Source organism: Serinus canaria, chromosome 3 (assembly GCF_022539315.1).
Source record: "Serinus canaria isolate serCan28SL12 chromosome 3, serCan2020, whole genome shotgun sequence".
NCBI lineage: Eukaryota > Metazoa > Chordata > Aves > Passeriformes > Fringillidae > Serinus > Serinus canaria.
The window spans coordinates 7,997,872-8,018,472 of record NC_066316.1 but is presented as its reverse complement, the minus strand read 5'-3'; the positions used below and the strand labels follow the sequence as shown (position 1 = coordinate 8,018,472).

General features: G+C 50.6%; 1 protein-coding gene across 1 annotated transcript in view; it reads left to right on the top strand.

The window, feature by feature from the left end:
- The first annotated feature begins 19,007 nt into the window (after nucleotides 1–19,007).
- PARP1 (poly(ADP-ribose) polymerase 1) overlaps nucleotides 19,008–20,601 on the top strand; it is a 31,790-nt gene continuing 30,196 nt past the window's right edge. Inside the window, exon 1 of the mRNA XM_030235904.2 lies at nucleotides 19,008–19,161. Within this exon, the coding sequence (XP_030091764.2) occupies nucleotides 19,042–19,161 (120 nt within the window). The 5' untranslated portion in view covers nucleotides 19,008–19,041. The remainder of the gene's footprint in view (nucleotides 19,162–20,601) is intronic.

The window sequence follows — 20,601 nt, the reverse complement described above, 5'->3', positions numbered from 1 at the left end:
ACCAGATATTCCCCTAGATAAAAACAGAGTTTGCTGTGTTTAAAAAAAAAGAAAAAGTTAACTCAGATGGAAATCTTCACACTTCACAGTACCGATTCACACTGAGGCAGGGTTGGGAAAGGGATACAGCCTTGGGGATTCCTGTTAACATTTGTGTGCCCTCATGCTAAGAAAAACTTGACTATTCAGCTCTGCTGCCTGGCTGCTGGTGGTGTTTTGCATTACTATTGCTTCTTTCAGCTCACAATCTCAGGCCTTTCCCTCAAAAAGGTGGAGGTGGACAAGATCAGGTGAGTGGGATCTATTCCCATCTGGCAAATCCTTGCTGTTGAATGTAGTCCTCAAAAGAAATCCTGGCATGTGGCAGCCTGTGCCTTCCAATAAACAGTATTGTGATGTTAATAATAACCCTAATAGAATAATAGTGGTTTAGAAGAATGTTTCTCAGCCAGGTCTTGCATCAGCCATCAGGCTGCCATGGGGTGGCAGGAGATGGCTGAAATCTGGAGATGGCCTGGACTGCTATGGAATAGGAGCAGTGCCTCTGATGGCCCTGATCCTGCAAAGACTGGAGTTGCTTTTTCCCAAAGCATATGCTTCCACTTGAAGTCTGCAGTCGAGGAGTTTAGGCAGAGACACAAAACTAAACAAGTGTTCCACAGATTTGTTATCATTTCAAGCCCTCTGTTTCAGAGGGCCTGGCATTCAGTGCTGCCATGCAATTTTAATGCCTCTTGCTTGCTCTGTGAAGTTGGAGAATTATTTAGCTGGGGAAGAATGTCAAACATTGATTGCATGCATTGGGCAGCTTTCCCTGACTTTGGACAGGGGAGAGCCACAGGCCTGCCAGATTCAGCATTTCTTTGAGTGGAGCATGAGGATGCTGGGGGCTGTGGGTGCTGGAGGCAGCTCTCCCATCACTCAGAGTCCTTCAGGAGGGACTGGATGGGAAAAGCTCCTTTCAGTTATAAAATCACCTGTGGAATAGGTTCAAATCCTTTCTTCTGCAGGGCAGGAAAGGGAGGCACAGCCTGCCTTTTATTTCTCCTGATGAGAATCTCTGTGAGTCAAGGTTTCCTCTGCAAGCCAATATGGAAACTTTAATGCCTGACATTAAATATTCTTTTTAAAGCTGTGCTGAACTGAGAAAAATAAAAGTTAATTAGAGCTTCTTGCAAAGGAAATAAAAATGTATATTAGTTAAAGTAGTGACATTTCCTTTTGATAGAAAGCTGGTGTTTCCAAGAGTCTGAGATAAAGGCTAATAGGCAGGCTAATCAAGGAACACAGGAACAAGTCCTTATGCAATACCTCTCCCTTCTGTTCAGTACAAATCCATTTGATCTTCACCATTAAGCAAGGGAATTTAGCTTCATGTCCCAAAAAAAAAAAGAATATCTGAGAGTAGAAGAGAAGAATTTTGTCCAGGCTACAAGCTTTCTGTCTGGGCACCTTTCTCCACAGTCAAGTTGCAGTGAGATGTGGAGCTTGTTTTGACCTGCTGTAAATCCAGTCACCAGCCATAAATGTAGGTCTCAGATGCTGAGGATCTCTCAGAACTCAAGAAAGTACTAGAGCCTGAGCCCCAGACTCAAATTTATTTCTAGGATGTGGGGAAGTGCTGCTCTGCAGCCCAGCTCTGCATCTTACATTGTCCTTCCTAGTTCTCTTTTTTCTGTGTTTCTCTTCCTTTCCTTTCCTCCCTCCTCCTATTGATCCTCTTCCTTATCTGCTGCCATGTTTCTCTGCAGCATCTTGCTCTCCATATTACCAGCACCAGAGCCCCTACTTCTAGAAGCCAGAGGTGATAATTTCTTACTCCCAAAAAGCATTGCATCTGCCATAGGAGGAATGCTGTGCTAGAACTCAGCTTTGTGGACAAGATTCACCCGCTGGAGAAGTAGGAGCTCTTGTTTTTCTGCAACCAGTGGTGCTTTGACTACCCACAGAGCACAGCATCCACAGGCAGAGTGTGAAAAATGTGTATTTTATGATTGGCTTTTGGCAAATATTGAAATGAATATCACATATGTTATGTTAGAAAGTAATGCTGTATAAATTCTCTTAAGTAGTGTGCTAAATAGAGTTTTAGGTTATAACATAATGTTTAAATAGAGACTGTGCTATGTAGGATACTTTTTAACTAGCTCAAGAAAGAGATGAAATAATCAAGAAATTCTTCACACACAGATAACAGCAACAAGACACTGAGATCCCAAAGAGAAGAATTATTGCCTCCTTATTGGGAAGAACTATCTCATGTATGAGACATTTGAATATGCAACAGGCTATTGCTTTTAACAGTTAATCCTTTGTTAGTGACCCATGCTTTCAAGAGGAAAGGATCCAAACATTTGTCATTCTTTGCTTTTTTATTGTCCTTTATTGTCCAAATTCTTATTGCTCTAATTTGTATTACTATTTTTATAACCATTTTATTACTGTTAAACTTTTAAAATTTTAAAAACAAGAGATTGGTGTTTTTCACAAGAGCATCAGGGCAGGGGTCAGGCTCAGAAGGGCAGAACCATGCCTTCTGCAAGTGTGGGGATTTTTTCTTGCAAGTTCTTAAAAGATTGGAGTTCTGCTGTTTGTAAAGCAAGCTGGGGAAGCTGCTTTTAAAGGGCTTTCCTCCTCACCCAGGAAGGAGATGTCCAAAGAAGCATTTGGGAACTTCTGGGGCTGTATCATTCATGGAATGCTGGTCTGATTCTGAGTTCAGGCAATTTCTGTTTCAAATACCCGGTGGATTTTCTTTTCTAATTACACTAATTAGCCCCAATTGAGAATAAAGAATCTGATGCTTCATGTCTGGCACTGCATGTTCCTTGACAGAAGAGAGACAAGCTGGTGTTTGTGTCTTTTCCCATGAAGAAGAAAAGTTTGAACAGGTTTTGAAGCCCAGAGTGAAAATAGGTTTTGCTGCAAAAGTCACTGGAAGTCAGAAAGCCACCCAGGACAGCTGAGGCCACCAGGGAGGGAAGTGAAGGGGAATGGCTGCAATTTCAGCTTCCCTTCAGGAAGCCACAATGCCACCTTTGTGCACCTTTGGGCTTTCTGGTTTTAGCTACAGAAAGGGATGGGGTGAAGCACTCAGCACACATCTTTGTCAGACCCCACCACAATGCAGGGGCTGAGCTTGAAAATTGGGGCATTCACCCCTGCTTGCATTCACTGAGCCTGCTGGATGTTTTGCCATGCACATTAGTGTGGAAAGGATCTCATGTTGGTAAAACTGATATTACAAAAGGATGGGCAGCCTCAAATTCCATTAACCTCAAGGCATGTGCTCAGCTACTGATAGGATTTGATCTCTGAGCTCATATGTGGTTTATGTCTCTTTCTCCTTGGTGGCATATCAAATGCCATCTTACCCCCTCAGTTCTTCACCAGGAACACAAAAATTGATGCTCCATTAAAAAAAAAAAAAAAAAAAAGAAAAAAAAAAAAAAGAAAAAAAATTATCTCCAAGGATGGAGATCCCACAGCCTCTCTGTTCATCACAGTCATGATAATCCCTTTTTCCTCCTATCCAAACCACAAGCTCTTTTTTGTTTCCAATCTGTCCCCATTCATCCTTCTGCTGTACACCTCTCCAAAGGGGCTGGCTCCATCTTCTCCAAGCACTCCCAATTAACAGAGTCTGTGTCACATGAGGAAAAAAAGATGGGCAGAGTTGCAGGATGCATATCCAGACTGAGACTTCTTATATTATATTGTGACTCCAGCTGAGTGAGTCTGAGCTACTGGCTCAGATCATTGGTCCACTGAGGATCAAAAATGCACAAAAAATCATGTTTGATCTGAGAGTCAAACATGGCTCACGGCTTTGCACAGCTCAGTGAATTCAGACCAGATTTGTCACTGGGAGGAGCCAAAGGGAAACCTCTCCAGACAGGTTTCCAAGTCAATTGTCCAAATTCCTTTTGAAAAGCCCTGTAAGTGCCCCAGCACTTTGTGGTGGCCATGACTGAGATGTCCTTTTGTCCTTGCAGGTGGATTTGAGTGGGATGTTAAGTGCTGATTCCCTGAGGAATGCAGATCCCCTTGAGGACTGCCAGGTGTGATAAGTCAAAGCCAAACCCAGAATCAAGGCTGCAGTCCTGTCACTGTGCTCAGCCTTCAAGGGCAGCTCTGGGTTTGGCCAGAGCTTTGGTCACCTGATGGCAGTGGCAGCAATGTGGGATCATGAGAGACATCCATGAAACAGGAAACCTTCAGGAGCTGTGGGGAGGGGTCTCCTGGGAGCTGTACTCTGAAGAGTATCTCTGAAGAGCTGCAGGCAGTCTGTTCTCCTGCAGAATTCACACTTTGGGGTGCTGGAGTGACCTTGACAAACAGTGTGTAATGCACAGCTGGGAAGGAAATAAGTGCTGGGGGTCAGGTTTGAGGAGCCAGCAGACTTGTTAAGTGTATGTTTGACTCTGGACAGGCACGGCAGACTTGTGCACTCGAGCAAGCTCAGAAACATTGCTGCATCAGGAACTTCTGGGGCCTGTTTCAGCAGCTGAAAGTTCAGTCAGAGCTTTCCTGACACCTCAGAAGCTCTGACCTCTGAGTGTCAGGAGGCCAAAAATTGAGAAGCAGTATGAAAGCCATGCCACATGAAAGCTGGTAGAAACCAAAGTGCTGCTGTACCTTTATTTTCCTTTTTTCTGCTTTGCCCTGAGAAGCATGCAGTGGCTCACTCTGGCCTATTTTGATTCCTGGGGATGTAAATAGAAACATGATTCATGATAACTCATTAACACTAGTTGCAGAACAATTAAGCTAAACAGTATTTTCCTTTGGGAGAACCACAAGTATTTCACGCCCTGGTTAATTGATTTTGAAATGCTTCCCCTTGGCTAGGAAATGCAAGTTCCTTGATCCATATTCCCTGCTGGTTTTGGTCACTGAATTCTTGATGTTGGAAAAGGAGATTGTTGGGGAAGATGAAACAGGAAAGCCTTACAAATATGATTGCCTGGCAAAAGATTTTGAGAATATAGAAACTATAAGCGAGATTGAAATGAAAGCAAGCTTTGACATCCCTTAGTTACTGAACAACGGGAAAACAATGGTGTGGCCGGATGAAGGTAATCCCCTCTTGATGAAACAATACCCTCTGCAAGCAGGCAGGTCCAAGGGTCAGAGCAGACCCTGCCAGCTTGGCAGAAGGGGTCCGAAGAGTAGATTTAGGGTTTAAAATGTACCACAATATGGTAATGTAGTGATTCTTATAGGCTGTATGTAAATGCTATAAGATTTGTATGCTCTACTAGATTGGTTAGCAAGAATCAGAATATTCAACACAGAAGATGATTTATTGTATTGTAACGAGAACTTCGCTCTCTTGCTCTCTTGCTTTTGCTCTTGCTCTTACTTTTCTATGCTCTTATCTCTCGCCTTTTACGTTATTACCCTCTCATCCTCTCTCTTCTCTCGGGCCTGCTCCGAGCTGCAGCTGGCAGCTCCCAGCAGGGCCCTGTACCCACGCCCTTTGCAATAAACCGCAAGTTCCACGACTTGGCTTCAGAGATCTCTCGTCTCCGTCCGTCCCGGCCGTGCAACCCCCAGTCTCGCCTACAGATTGGCGCCCAGACGTGTTTAAAGGGCCAGTTCAGCTTTTCCACCTGTGGGAGACTTCTCCATGCACGGTAACTAAAGACCAGTTATAGCCGCCTTAAAAGTGTCGTGAGCACGGCGTACCGTTGCTGCGCAGCGTGAAAGCCGGAGCTCTTAAATTTTGCCGAGGCAAACCTCGAGCACGGGGAGTCGTTACTACGTAGCGATTACCTGGAGCTCTCGGAGGAAATTGCCTGGCGGTCCTCGAGCACGGGTAGCCGCTGCCGCGCAGCAGCTATCTGGAGCTCTTTGAGGAAGTTTGCCGTGGCATCCCTCGAGCACGGAGACGTTGCTGAGCAGCGCTGACCGGAGCTCTAAGGAGGGACTTTGCCACGAGCTGTGAGCTCAGGCGAGCGCTGCAAAGCACCGCCCGCACTGAAGCTGTGAGTGCAGACCTACCTGCGAGGTCCCGAGCACGGAAAGTCGTTGCCAAGCAACGCCTAAAACCGGAGCTCTGAGGAGGGACCTGAACGCAGCGTCCTGAGCCCCGACTGGAGTGCCTGGCCAGCCCCCCGCGACGGAGCTCTGATTGAGGACACTGCTTCTGCGACATCGAGGTTGGTAACACACTGGTCTAATAATGGGACAAACTCACTCTGCCCACGACAGAGATCTCTATAAGCAACTAAAGCATTTATTGAGTTCTATGCCAAGTCAATTACCGAAACAGGAGTTAAAAAACCTTTTAGAATGGACTTTAATTAATTTCCCAAATGCTGACCATTCAGCCGTCTTTACCAGAGACTTTTGGGACACAGTTGGAATTAAGCTCTTTAATAGTATTTCACGCCGGGATATGGCTGCCGCGGAGCTGGTCCCAGCTTGCAGGGCGCTGGTTGAGTTGTTTGCTGCACGGGAGATGCCCGCAGCGGTCGCCCGCCCGAGCTCTTCTCCCGCCGCGAGTCTAGAACAAGATACGACCCCCACCTCCCCGTCGGACCCCTCGGCTCCGGTACCCGCGGTCTTGCTCCCCCCTGCCTCCCCGCCCCCCGCCCTCGCGGTTCCAACACCCGTCCCCCCGGCCCCTCCCACCATCCCCGCCTTTGCCATCCCGTTGGTCCCTGCTACCGCGGTCCCCAACCCCGGTTTTGCCATCCTCGCGGCCCCGCCCCCTAACCCCGCCTCTACGAGCCCGCCCACCAGCGTCACTGCGACCCCACCCCTCCCTGCCCCCGCTGGGCCCGCCGCCTCCCCCCAGCCACCCGCGAGTGCAGCCGCTCTTCCCGCCCAAGTCCCCTTTGCCCCCGCCGACCCAGCGCCGGTGGTGGTCCAAGCCCCGTCCGCCTCCGCCGCGGACGCGCTGGCGTCCCCAGCGCCCCTTCTGCACGTTACCGCGGGAACCCTGCCCCCCTATTCTGCCGTTCAAGCGCATGCAGCACACCCCGAGCTACCCACGGTCCCCGCGGCAGAGCAGACGCCCATGGCTGACCCCGTCCCTGCCGGCGTTTCGGCGCAATGCCCCAGTCCCAGCGCAGTGCCGCTTGCGCTGGCACCGGAGCGCCCCAGTTCCCCAAGCCGTCCCGTACCGGCGCCGCGGCGGCTAAACCGGTGGCTGCAGCCCCTCCCGAACCTGCCGCCGCTCCAGCCCAGTCTCCCGTTAGCGCCGCCCCTGTCCGCCGGGGCGGCAGCTACCCCAGCCCAGCTTACGAGCTCCCAGCGGATGCACGCCGCGGTCCAGCCGCCGACTAGCCCACCGCTCGCCATGGCCCCCCCGCAGCAGATTCCTGCCGCCTCCATGCCGCTCCTCCTGTCTCCCGCCACCCAAAGATCATCTCCCGCTGACGAGGCTGCCCCGCCGCCGCCCGTGGTCGCCTTCCCGCTCCTGCCGCCTCCGCTCGCCACCGCGGCCCCTGGCCAAGCCGTGCCTTCCCCACCGCAGCCTCCCGCTTCCGAGCTGCTGCATGGCGCGGCTCCGCCGCCTACTGCAACCACTGACGGCCCATCGTTCCCTTCCACGACCGCAGTCGCAGCCCCGTCTCCCGTTTCCGCCGCTCCGCCACCTCCCGCACTCCCTGGTCCGCACGCCACCGCCATCATGACTCCCAACGCTGACCTAGTGACGCAACCTACGCTTGCGCAGTTGCTACAACACCCGCACCAGCAATATCACCCCGCGCCGCCTCATCCAAGCACAGCGCTGCTTCCGGGATCAGCCGCACGCAACATTTCCATCTCCACGGCCCCGCCGCCGCCGGATCTACAGACGGCACCACAGCAGCTTGAGTCTACGGCACCACAGCAGCTTGAGTCTGCAGCACCTTGCTTGTATCCTTCCGCGTCGCTCCCTCTGCCGGACCTTGAGGACGCGGGCACAGCCACATCACTGAGAGACCCCACCGCAGCGCGCAACCCTGCACAACCGATGCCTGATATGCCTCCGCTGCCACGTCCTGCACCTCCGCCGCCTGCCTCCCTGACTCCGCCGCCGCATCCCGCAGCCGAACAAAGCAGCACCGCATCACGACCGCGTCTCCTCGAACACCCAACTCCGTTTTCGCCTTCTACTCTCCCAGCACCGAGTGGCACTACCTTGTATCACGATTCGTGCGCACAGCCACATCCATGCACACAAACCGTGCAACGAGGAGGGGGAGGGTGGAATATGACAGCTGCTTTAATAAATCCAGGACAGACAGAAAATTATTTTGCTCCTGGAAATGTCAACTCTCTGATGGGTTCACAAAAGAATTTCGAAAAAGAACCGTTCCCAAATAGCTCCAAAGTCCCCCCAGTGTTTGGGACAGATTTCTCAACCCAAAATGAGACACTAAACCCTGAAAATCCGCTAGCATTAATCCAAAAATTAGAAAACTCACAAAAATCTTTTGATAATTTTCAACTAACAGACTGGCATGAAGTCAGACGCCAGATTTGCAAAGAAGAAAGTTTAAATCCTTTAGCTATGCCTGTGCTATTCAGCCAGCAAGCTGGTGGTCCTAGAACATGGGTGGCTATCCCACCTCATGAGATAAAAGAATTGCGAAAAGCAATAAGGGATAGTGGTATCTGCTCCCCATATTTTAAGCAACTGCTTAAAAGTACCCTGGAAGGACATACACTCACACCAAATGACTGTAAGAATCTCGCTAGTATAATTCTCACAGACTCACAATATATGCTATGGGAACTCAAATGGAAAAGACTGCTTACAGGGGTACTAGCCACTTATAGACAAAGTACGGATGCAGACCTTCGTACCCTTGTCATGTCTAAGCTGACTGGTGACCCTCCTGATGATCAGAATGATAATCAAGTGAATTTACCCAAAACAGCGTTAGATGACATTAAAAAGATGGCTCGCAGAGCCTTTTTGCAAATTCAGCCTGCAGGAAGTTTTGAAAAAGCCTATAATCTCATTAGCCAAGAGTTGTCCGAACCATTTACCACATTTGTGGACCGGGTAATCCAAGCAGCAGAAAGGCAATGTGGTGATGATATAGCTCGTCCAATAATGATACGGGACATTGTTGAAAATAATGCCAATGCAGAATGTAAAAGAGTTATCAAAGCCCTAGGAAAAGAAAAACCCACAGTGCCTGAAATGATTGATGCCTGTAATAAAATTGGAAGTCCACAGCAAGTGGCAACTATTCAGGCAAATGAACTTGGAAAAACTCTAGGAGAAAAATTGAAAGGGCTCTTACAGCTCAAACAGCGCAAGCAGCTGCACAGGCAGCACAAGCAGAAGCACGGGACCAAAAACTTACTGAAATCCTAGCTGCCTTGCATCTCAACTCTCGGCAACAAGGCAACACTATGGCTGTTATGCAGGCTGCTGTAACTTCAGGACCTTGCAACTTCTGTAAACAGCCTGGCCATTTCAGGAGGAATTGCCCAGAAGTCAAAAGGGGTGCACAAGCACTGAGTTACTGTTCTGCCTGCAAGAAAGGAGCTTGAATATTCTAATAGTAATAATTGTAGTTTTAGTAGCAGTACCCTGTATACTTCAGTGTGTGCAAAAAATTACGAGTAAGATAGTATCAAGTATTTTAGTTGTTCATCAGAACGGGGGAGATGTTGGGGAAGATGAAACAGGAAAGCCTTACAAATATGATTGCCTGGCAAAAGATTTTGAGAATATAGAAACTATAAGCGAGATTGAAATGAAAGCAAGCTTTGACATCCCTTAGTTACTGAACAACGGGAAAACAATGGTGTGGCCGGATGAAGGTAATCCCCTCTTGATGAAACAATACCCTCTGCAAGCAGGCAGGTCCAAGGGTCAGAGCAGACCCTGCCAGCTTGGCAGAAGGGGTCCGAAGAGTAGATTTAGGGTTTAAAATGTACCACAATATGGTAATGTAGTGATTCTTATAGGCTGTATGTAAATGCTATAAGATTTGTATGCTCTACTAGATTGGTTAGCAAGAATCAGAATATTCAACACAGAAGATGATTTATTGTATTGTAACGAGAACTTCGCTCTCTTGCTCTCTTGCTTTTGCTCTTGCTCTTACTTTTCTATGCTCTTATCTCTCGCCTTTTTACGTTATTACCCTCTCATCCTCTCTCTTCTCTCGGGCCTGCTCCGAGCTGCAGCTGGCAGCTCCCAGCAGGGCCCTGTACCCACGCCCTTTGCAATAAACCGCAAGTTCCACGACTTGGCTTCAGAGATCTCTCGTCTCCGTCCGTCCCGGCCGTGCAACCCCCAGTCTCGCCTACAGGAGATAATGAAAGTTATCACATCCCATTTATTCCTAGAGCCTCTCAGTTCAGTGGGGGGCCTGAGCATCTCTTGCCATCAGCAGGAACCATGGTGGGTCTGCCTTAATGAGCAGCCACTGGGACAGGCATGCACAGAACAACAAATTAGCAGCTACACTTGATAGAAGGAAGACCACAGCGCTCCAGGATCTCTCCCAGAGGCCATTGATTTGCTGGTTCTTCAGTGGAATTGGTGATTCCTGGTCCCTGCAGTGAGCTGGCACTGTACAGGGGGACAGCTCTTTCCAAAGGCAGCCTGTGAAATGGGACTGTGGAGCGTGGGGTGGGCAGAGGAGGCTGAGAACAGCAAGGAGGCCACTGCCAAAGCTGACCCTGGGGCAGGTGGGAATAACTCCCACATTCAGGCAGAGCTGCAGCAGGGATGGGACAGTAGCTGCAGACAAGACCTGCTGAGCAAACTTTGGGGAATGCCAAAGGTGCTTTGGGGAATGCCAAAGGTGCTTTGGGGAATGCCAAAGGTGCTTTCTCTGCAGCAGCAGCCAGTGCATCCAGGAGGGCAAGAGCTGCTCGTCCCCTGCATCACCCTCCACAGCACTGGAGCACAGCCAGCAGTGCTGGGGGAAGCCAGGGACATTTAAGCTCCCTGTAGGTAATTGAAAGTTGCTTGTACCTAAAATTAGCTGCCAGCAGCTGAATGTGTGCCCAGCCCTCCCCAGGTGGGTGCCTGGTCTCAGCTCTCCCACGGGCAGGGATGTTCCCCCTCTCAGCACGCCCAGCTCTGCCTGCCTGTGACCTCAGCAAAGAGCTGCATCCCCTCCTAGCCCCAGCAAGAGGTCAGTGTGCCCAGAAATAAGATGTATTAGTGGCAATACTGGCCTTGTGCTGCCCTTGTGCAGCTTTCCTCTGGGTGAAAAGAGGACTCTGGTTTTCCAGCACTGCTAATCCTCTGTAAAGTTCACTTGGTAGCTGGAGAGATTGCTGCAGCTTTACTGAAAACAGACATCTTCCTCTGAAATGTGTTGCCTTTGGGCAGGCTGATGTGTTTAACAAGCAGCTGTTATCATGGCTTGCTTTCTTTTATGCCATCTATCACCAGTGCCCTGTGTGCTTTTGTTCTGGGCTGTGTTTTAGGCACAGTTTTATTTGCAAAGTGCATAAAGTTCATCTGAGTGTAGCTGGTTTTGTTTAATGAGAGCAACACTGGAGCGTGGTTCCTCAGTGTTGACACTGTTCTCCAGGAGGAGGAGAGCAGACTCTGGGCTCCTGGGCTCTGCTGCCAGCCTTCCCTCTCTGTGCCATCCCTTGTGTAAAAAGGGTCTTCAGAATTAAAAACCTGAATAAATGAGAGCTACCCAGACTGGGACCGAATATTTTGCATGTTTGTGAATGCATCAGATGCACTTAGAAGGTGTATTTTTATTAGGACAAAGAAACCAATTATCATTTAATCAGGATCTGCCCTAGAAGTAATTAATCACCATGGAGAACTAAGATTGCCCATCATGAATACACAACTCAAAAGAAGACTGCCAATATCAAAGCCACACTCAGAGATACTTCATGTCCTGAAGCTGTGTGGTTGTAATAGAACTGAGAAATACTTCAGAAAGCAAATTATGTTAGGTGAGTGGTCAGTGCTCCTCGTGATGGCATTTACAAGCAGTTCAGGATTTTCTGAAAGCAATGGGTTACAGAGGAGCTGGATTGACTTTTTTTGCAAGTTGTGACTCAGGTAGAAATATTTAGCACTTCTAAATATTGTAACCACTGCTGAGCTCTTAGCTAAACCCAGGGGTCCATAGGCAAGCAGGACCATGCAGATTTTGGGGAATTGAGGAAAGAGGGCATTCACAGCTTCTGGGACTGGACACATTTCTGTCTGAAGGCAGCTGAGAATGAGTGAGAGAGCCTGTAAGGAGAGTGATGATGCCAGCTCTGCCTGGTGTAACAGGAAACCTTCTCAGCAAGAGGCAAGGGACATGAGTTATGGGGTGGTATAGCCTCCACTGTCACCACTCATTTGTTGCACCTAATGAATTACTGGAATCAGTCACATAATGGGTGTTCAAAGACCAGAAAAAACATCCTGGTGCTCACCTGGGCAGAGCTGCAGAGGACCCAAACAAATGCCTCAGGGACCTTGCCTGACAAAAGGAGCCAGTGTGGGCACAAGCAAAGTCTGTTTTCAGCTGCACTGGGAAAGCAAAGTCTCAGCTGCCTGTCTCCATCAAAATCAGATGGGATTTAGATTTTGGGTAAATTATGGGGACTACTGGGTCACTAAATGGACATGTTTCAATTCCCTGTGCAGTTTCACTGCTCTTTAACAGAATGCTGTAAGAAATCCCCATTTCAAAGGTGGATTTGTTTCAGAGGCTGTGGTATCTCTGCAAAGAGCCTGTGAAGCCTCAATCTACCACAGAGCAGCCACGGGACCACAGAAATGTAATTTTCCTCTTTAGCCCAATAGCACAACCCTACTGAGAGTTTCATGGGCTGCCCTGTCCCTTTTAGCCCTCTGGCTCTTCTGTTTTGCTTTCCTTTATTCATTTTCAGGGACCCAAACTGGGAACCACACACAGACTCTCCAGGTGATACCTTGTGCTGCCCAACATGTATTTTGGCAGCTCTTCTGGGCCAGAGGACACCCAGACTGATGGCACAGGTAGGGCAGGTATCTGCCACCCCAGGGATGTGGCCATCTGCCCTGGGGTGCTCTAGTCAGGAGTCACAGTCTGTGTGGAGACAACATGTGTTTGGGATTACAACTTCAGCTGGGGAAGCTGCCATCCTTAATTAAACTCCTCCATAAGGCTGGAGCTCGGGATTGGCACACACAGAGCTCTGAGAATGAACTTTCCAAATCTCTCTCCTTGTTTCTGCTCTTGAACATTTTCAGTGCTGCAGCTGCTGCCTCCTTCCTTTGGCAGCAGAGCCTGGTACAAGTGGCAGGCACACAGGCAGGATGATTAGAGCCCCACCAAGGGGAAAGATGGTGCTTGGGAACACAGGTGGGAGAACAAGCTAAGGGGCAGCACCCACACAAAAAAGGCAGCCAGGTAGCCCACGAGGGACTTTGCCATCCTTTCTCACAAGCTCTGCCAAAGGCTGACTGAATGGCTGAGGGATTGGCTCAGGGTTTTGGAGACTCTGCTTTTTCCTTGGGTGTGATTTCTTATTCTTGTTGGCAGGTAGCAGAAATCAAGAATGGACTACAGCTGGCCATGCAGCAAGTGCTCCTCTGTGCCCAGATCACTGGGCTGAGCATTTCTAGTGAAGGAGCCATGGTGAGACTGAAGATCATCTCTTCCCCAAGTTATGTCTCCTCACTGTCATCATAAATTAGGTATGGACTTTATCTCCAAAGCTCACTGTTTTATGTCCCTTTTAACATTTGCAATTAGGAGAACTCTAAACAATTCCTTTCAGCATTACTTTGCCACAACATCTGCCTTTGGCTGTAGGCTCTAGTTTAATTAACTTGCCATGAGAACAAATCTCCTATTACCCTTTTTTAATTTCCCACTCTCTAATTTCATTGCACAGTGATTTGTGTCTCAGCTGCCACATGGGGAAAGTAAAACAGGGATAATGTCAGGGTGAATAACCTCAAAGCCTGGCAAGCACCCAGGTACTAACTGTGGCAAGTGCTGTGGCTGCACTTGGCTCTACCACTGGCTTTGGAATATTATCTTGCCCAGACTCAGGATATGTAGTCACACCACTGAATTTACTGAGAGAAAGCTACTCAGTCATGTTCCCAGGCAATCTGAAATGCTGTTTCTCCTTTATCAACCCCTCCTCTTCCTACATCTAAGTTCCCAGGCATCTGGAAAGCTGGAAAAGCATGTTTATTGAAGGGACCTTTCTAAAGAAGAGAGGAACCATCAGAGCTGCTTCACACATATCTCTGTGCTGGTCTATAATGCAAAATTATTTAGGGGGACTGAGAAGGGGGCCAGCTCTGGGCACCTCTGCCCTGCAGGAGGAACACTAAATTCAGCCAAAGAGATTGCTTATGTTAATGATCATCCAGGAGAGAGGAACCAGGAGAAGTTATTAAGCTATTCAAAACATATTTTAGACCCCCCCAGACAGGCTGATAAGCTGATAAGCCCTCTGATTTATTCCATGGAAAGAAAAGGCAGTAGAATGCTCAGTCAGATGGGGGGGGTGCACGATCCCACATCCCTTTCCCACTGGTGTAGTCTCAGGGATGCCAGTGGGATGATCACTTGCATAAGCAAGAAGAAGGCACAGCTGAGCCACAGCAGGGGTTGCCTGTAGCCCCCTGCAGCCTGGATGCAAACAGGGTCACCCCAGCCACACTGATTATGTGCAGTGGCATGAAAGTGGGCCATCAATACAGACAGGGTAACCTAGCACTGAAGGGGGTTTTGTTACAAAACTCTCGAGCTATCAGATATTAAAAACCAGATAATATAAAGTCTCCTGCAGCAATAAATCCAGGCTTGAGTAAGAAGAGTTCTGACTCCCCCACAGGCTGTAAGCAATCGTGTTCCCTGAGAATGTCCAACATTTTCTCGCCCTTTGTCAGACACAGCAGGGTGGAAATCTTGCAGGGAGACATCTCAAGCATGTGTCAGAAACGGAGCCCAAAGCAAGACAGTCTGGAAGGTTTAGCACTCAGGGTTCTGTCAGCACAATCTGAGGGGAAGCATTTGGTCCTGTGACACTGAAGAGATAACTTATGTCTTCCTGGTACCAGAGTCTGACCTACTTCCCTCTGCCTTTCAGAGGAATCTAATGCAATATGGCCCAGAAAAGAAAATTTAATTCTTTGTGGTGCCCTGAAGTCACAAGCCAGGCACCTGAATGCTTGGCACTGAATTTTACAGTCTGAGACACTCAAAACTGCCAGGGCTGGGGTTCCTTGGGCCATTCTTTTCTTCTTTACCATTTCTGTGCAGTTTGACTCTGGAGAACAGAAATTGCTGGGAGTATCCTAGAGGTGAGACTGCAGAAACAGAGGCTTTAAGAGAATTCCAAATATCCTGACATTTATGCTGAAGCCTGCAAAGCAGACCTTTTGGTCACACTCTCTTCCTCACCTGCGCTCCTGTCCTCAGCACAGTGAGCTGTGGGAGCCCATGGGCATGTGTGAGATGTGGGCTGGTTTTCCTGGGAAGTGCTGCCCTGCAAGAACCAGCAGCCAGTCTGGCATCTCAGTGTCAGTCTATGGAGGTAATCAAAACACCTCTGAGGATAACTGTGGCATTCACATTCTCTGAATAAACCCCTTTGCCCAGGATTCTTCTCCTGGGAAGCCTCAGAGAAAAAGGAAAACAATTCTTATCTCATTTGCTTCTCCTGTGTTGTGCTCACATGTGGAATGTGTTTGGAGATTGTTTTCCCACAGGTGATTGTTCCATTGGATTCTGGTGTGAGTTGTTTTCACTCTTTGGCCAATTGGGGCCAAGCTGTGTTGGGGCTCTGGAGAGTCACGAGTTTTCATTATTATCTCTTTAGCCTTCTGTAAATATCCTTTGTGTATTCTTTAGTATAGTTTAGTATTCTTTAATATAATACAGTATCATAAAGTAATAAATTAGCCTTCTGAGAACATGGAGTCAGATGTGTCATTCCTGCCTTCTTTGGGGCATTCCCAGCAAATACAATATGGAAAACCATGAGTTCTACCTGGGTAGCAGAGAGGACAAACAAACCATTGGTCTCACACCTTGGTGCAGCACCTGTCATCCAACAGGATCCCAGCAGTCATCAGCCCACTGAGATGGGAATATTGTTAGAAAGGGATGTGAGGGATCACAGAGATCCTTCTCTCTTTAACTGCCCTTGCTCTTGCTGCATTCAGGCTCTGGTAAAACCCAGCAGCTAAATAGGAGGGCTCTGGGAGAACTGGATTTACTGAAAGGGATGATGATTCCCCAGAAAAGTGGCCTTGCAGATGCTACTTCTCTCAGCTGCTGCCAAAGCAATCCCTGTTTTGTAACACAACTTGGTATCTGTTTGTGTTAGCCTTGACTCATGGGTCCCCCACTGCCCAGGACAGAGGGGATGTGCTGTCATCCAAGTGTCACACTTGGGAAGACAGAGAGCAGGGCAGCTCTCTAGAGATCAATAGATTTATGGAAGGAACTACCATGATTTGGCAACTCTTGACACCACAAATCAGGATGACACTTAGCCTACAGAGGAAATCACACTGCAATAAGAAGAACCATAACAATCTAATTCCTGCTATTTAGACATTCCTGTTTCAAAGCAACACACTGGTTGTAGCCAGATAAACTCCTGTGGAATTCTCAAATAAGGCTGAAAGGGTTAAATACCCAGAGCTTTGAGCCTGATCCTTTAAAGCAGAACCACCTACCCCTTTCAAAAAAGAAAATCCACTAAACCCCATTTGGACTAGAATTTATGTAGTGTGCATTCATAACTGGGAAAAAAAAGGAGGTTCAGTTTAGAACAGCCATTTGTTACAGTCACTTTGCTTGTTTTTATGCTTACAAGTCTGTGAATGTCTGTGCACAGCTCTTCATGATATCCTACAGATCCTCTGCAAGTGTCTAGGCTGCAAGATGCACAGCAGCATTTTGGTGTTTGGGCTGCCTTTCTTAGGAGTTAAAGTGGCCCCAGCTAGAGGAAACACCACCAAGCAGTCATTGCTCTTTTGCTCAAACACTATAAATAAATGACATATAAACAAAAGAGGTTTTTTTCAGAGAAACTGGACAAATCCTTGGAAGAAAAATTCCCCCCAGGATAATGGCATGCAGGAAATCCCTGAGCCACAAATCTCGTGGGGCTGGGAAATATTTGGAAGATCAAGCAGTGGTTGGTTGGCCTTTCTTATGTCAGCTCCTCACAGAGGCAGGATCAGAGTTAAACAGTCCATTGACTTCACTTCTTCCCAGTCAACCCTTAATTGTTCGTTTGCTTTCCTGCTGGATGCCCTTGGATGGAGCAGGGTGGCAGCAGTCCTGCTGGATGGGGTGAATGCCACTCCACACCTCCCTGCTGGTCAGCTTCAAACAGGGCAAACCCCCTGGCAAAGGTGCCAGGCAGAGGGAGGGACAACCACCAGGTCATGCAGATGAACTCTCCAGATGAATGGTGTAATAGAAGCAGGCACTGGGAATAATGGGCTCTGACTCCATGATCCAGGAGGCTGAAAAATTGCTTTATTAAGCTATATTACACTAATACTATACTAAATTACAAACTAAAGAGATTACTATACTAAATAAAAACCCATGACTGTCTGAGACAGCCAGGACACAGCTTTGAGTGACTGGCTAATCACTCAAAACAACTTTCACCCCTGTCCAATTAACAAACCACTGTTGGTAAACAATCTCCATAACACATTCCACAGGTGCCAAACAACAGGAGCAGTGAATAGAAATAAGAATTGTTTTCTCTTCTTCTCTCTGTGCTTCTCCAGGAAAAATCCTGTGAGAGAGAGAATTATGTCTCTCTCTATCCAGAGAATGTGAGTGCCACAGAATGGAGTTTCCTCCCGTTTTTCCCATTTTTTGGTTGGGACCAAACGCACTGCTCTGCCTCTGAACCGCTGGTGTCTGGGCCAAGAGCTCCTGGAAGGAGTGATCAGCGAGGGCAGAGATTCCGCTGTGTGTCTGTGTGCTCGCAGCACCATCTAGTGCTTCGCAGGGATTTCTTTTCCTCCTTCCCCAAATCCTCAGTGATGGGAATACTCAGGACCTGTCCTGTCCTCCCGATAGTCCCAGGCTGGTGAGGGCTCGCTGTGAAGGCAGAGCCTGCACAGCACAGGTGTGACAGCCTGGGGAAGGGCAGCACAGGACGGAAGGTGTGTCAGCATCTCAGGTGTGCACCTCCGAGTGACACTGCGAGCTGCCTCAAGCCCAGCCGGGGCTGCACATCCTGCCTTAGCTGAACCTTCATTCCAGAATCTCTATGAAATTAATGACAAATACTTGGCAAGGGTTTTGTTCGCAGTAACTTCAGTGCTCTCCTCTTCCTTTTTCCAGGGAAGCTGCAGAGCCAATGCCCTCTGCTGATAGTGGAGGATAATTATCTACTGTGAGTAGGAAAAATAAAAACCCAGATTTAATTTATCAAGTCGCTCTTTGATTTTGTCAGCAGACCCACTGTTATCCCCAGGGGCTAGAGGACACACAGTGACAGAATTCTCAAGGTTGGCAGGGACCTTTGGAGATCACCAGTCCAGCCCATGCCCAGGCAGGGTCACCCGGGGCAGGTGACACAGGGAGGGGGTTTGAGCTGTCTCCAGAAAGGGATCCCACTACCTCCCTGCGCAGCGTTCCCAGGGCTCTGCCACCCTCGTGAAGAAATTCTTCCTCATGCCGGGGTGGGAATTCTCGTGGTTTAGAAATTCTCGTGGTTGAGTTTACGGCCATCGCTCCTCGTCCTGGAGCACCACCGGAATGCCTGCCTGGAGGTGGCATCACGAGGCCAGTATTTGTGTGCGGGAGAGCTGCTGAACCCAGGTTCTCCCCAGACGCGGGAGCCCGCTCGGTGTCCCTGGGGTGAGACAGGGATCCGGGACCGGGACCCGAACCTGCGGCCCTCAGGGCGCAGCACGAGCCGCGCCGCCGCGCCCGCCTCCCATTGATACACAGGAGGAACCTCCAGGCCTGCGCAATCGATGCCAGAGCGGCAGATCCGCCCGGCTGGTGAGGCGGGGGTGTGCGCTCGGCGCTCGGCTGGCGCTGCCGCGGGCGGGGTGGCGGCGGGCGCGCTGCGCGGGGCGGGGCGGCGGCGGCGGGCGCGGGAGCGGCGGCGATGGCGGAGCCGGCGGAGAAGCTGTACCGGGCCGAGTATGCCAAGAGCGGCCGCGCCTCCTGCAAGAAGTGCGGCGAGAGCATCGCCAAGGACTCGCTGCGCCTGGCGCTCATGGTGCAGGTACCGCGTGGCGGGGCCGCCGCGGGCGGGGCGGGCTGATCCGACCGCTCCGTTCGGTACCGCCGGCGGCGGGGCCAGCCCGGGGCTCCACTCCCTCGGCCCGCCGCGATGCTCCGGAGCCGCTCGGCCGCACCTTTCGCTGCTGCGGGGGCGAGCGCAGCCTATTTTTAACAGAGGCGCCTTCGCTCGCTGCCGTGTCCGCAGCAGCGCCGGTGCCCGGGCCAGCTCTACCCGCAGCGCTCCCGGGCGGGGGGAGCCGCTTTTCCCGCTCCCCCGGGCTGCAGGGGCGGCTGGAGCCCAAGCCGTGCAAAGTTCACCGTGCGGGGCCTGGGGGCGGCCCGTGGGCCCGTACAGAGGTGCTTTGTTGCCGTCGGGGGGGGGGCGAGGCGAGCTCCGCGGCTCGGCTTCTCCGTGCCCCGGGAAGCGGCTGCCGCTCGCAGCGCTCGGTGGCCGGGCCGGGCCGGGGAATCCCCGCTCGGTGCGCGCTTTGCATGCGAGGCTGAGGAACTGCGGCCGGAAAGCGGTGAGAGGGCTGGGGCAGCCCCGGATGAGATGAGAGGAGCGGCCGGGCCCCGGTGGTCCCTCTGAGCTGGCCGGCACACGGCAGCTGAAGCGGCTGAACCGCAGTTGGCGAGCGGGCCGCGAAGGGCGAAGGCACGGTGTGCGCCCCGCCGGCCTCACGCTGTTCTTTGCCTTTTGGGGAAGAGACTGCTCGGCTCACTTTTGGAAGGAAGGGAAGAGCCCCGTCCTGTGTTGGGGGTTGGGAGCTGTGCGCGGAGCCGGCATCCCTGCCTGCTGCGGGAGGATGCGGAGGGAATCGCCGCTCCGCAGGGAGCGCACGCCGCTGTCCCGGGAGGGGGGCTCTGTCCCCCCTGGCTGCAGCAGGACAGAGGGAGGGAGCGCCTGCAGCGTGCTGGGGGCGGGCTGAGTTTGGGGGTGTTGCTGTGGAAGGTAAGCAAAGGCTTACGTGTGTGTGTCTGCGGAAGGCGAGCAAGGACGTGGCAGCGCAAAGCCTTGCGGATGGATGGGGGGATGGATGGGTGGGTGGATGCTGTGGGTCCCGAGCAGCCGGGTCTGGAGGACGTAGCTCCACATTGCGTTATTTGTAGCTCGCTTGTGCCCCTGGGAGAGGAAGCTCCGCTGGTATGGGGTGGGGAGGAAGGGCCCGGTCCCCCCTCGCCCAGGCTGCTTGGCGGGGTTGCCGGGGTCGGAGGCAAAGCTGCTGTCCCGGAGGGGAAATACCTGCCTGTGCCTTTGTTGCCCAGAGCCTCCTCCCCCCGGGGAAGGTGCGGGGCCATGCGGTGCCGAGCTGCAGCGCTTGCTCGCACGTGTTCCCGCTGCCTGTCCTTTTGTCTCCCCTCCCGCTGCCCTCGGCCGCCCGCTGGAGCTGCTCCTCCTCCCCTGCTCCGGCTGCTGCTCCTCGGCTTCCTCACGTTTGTT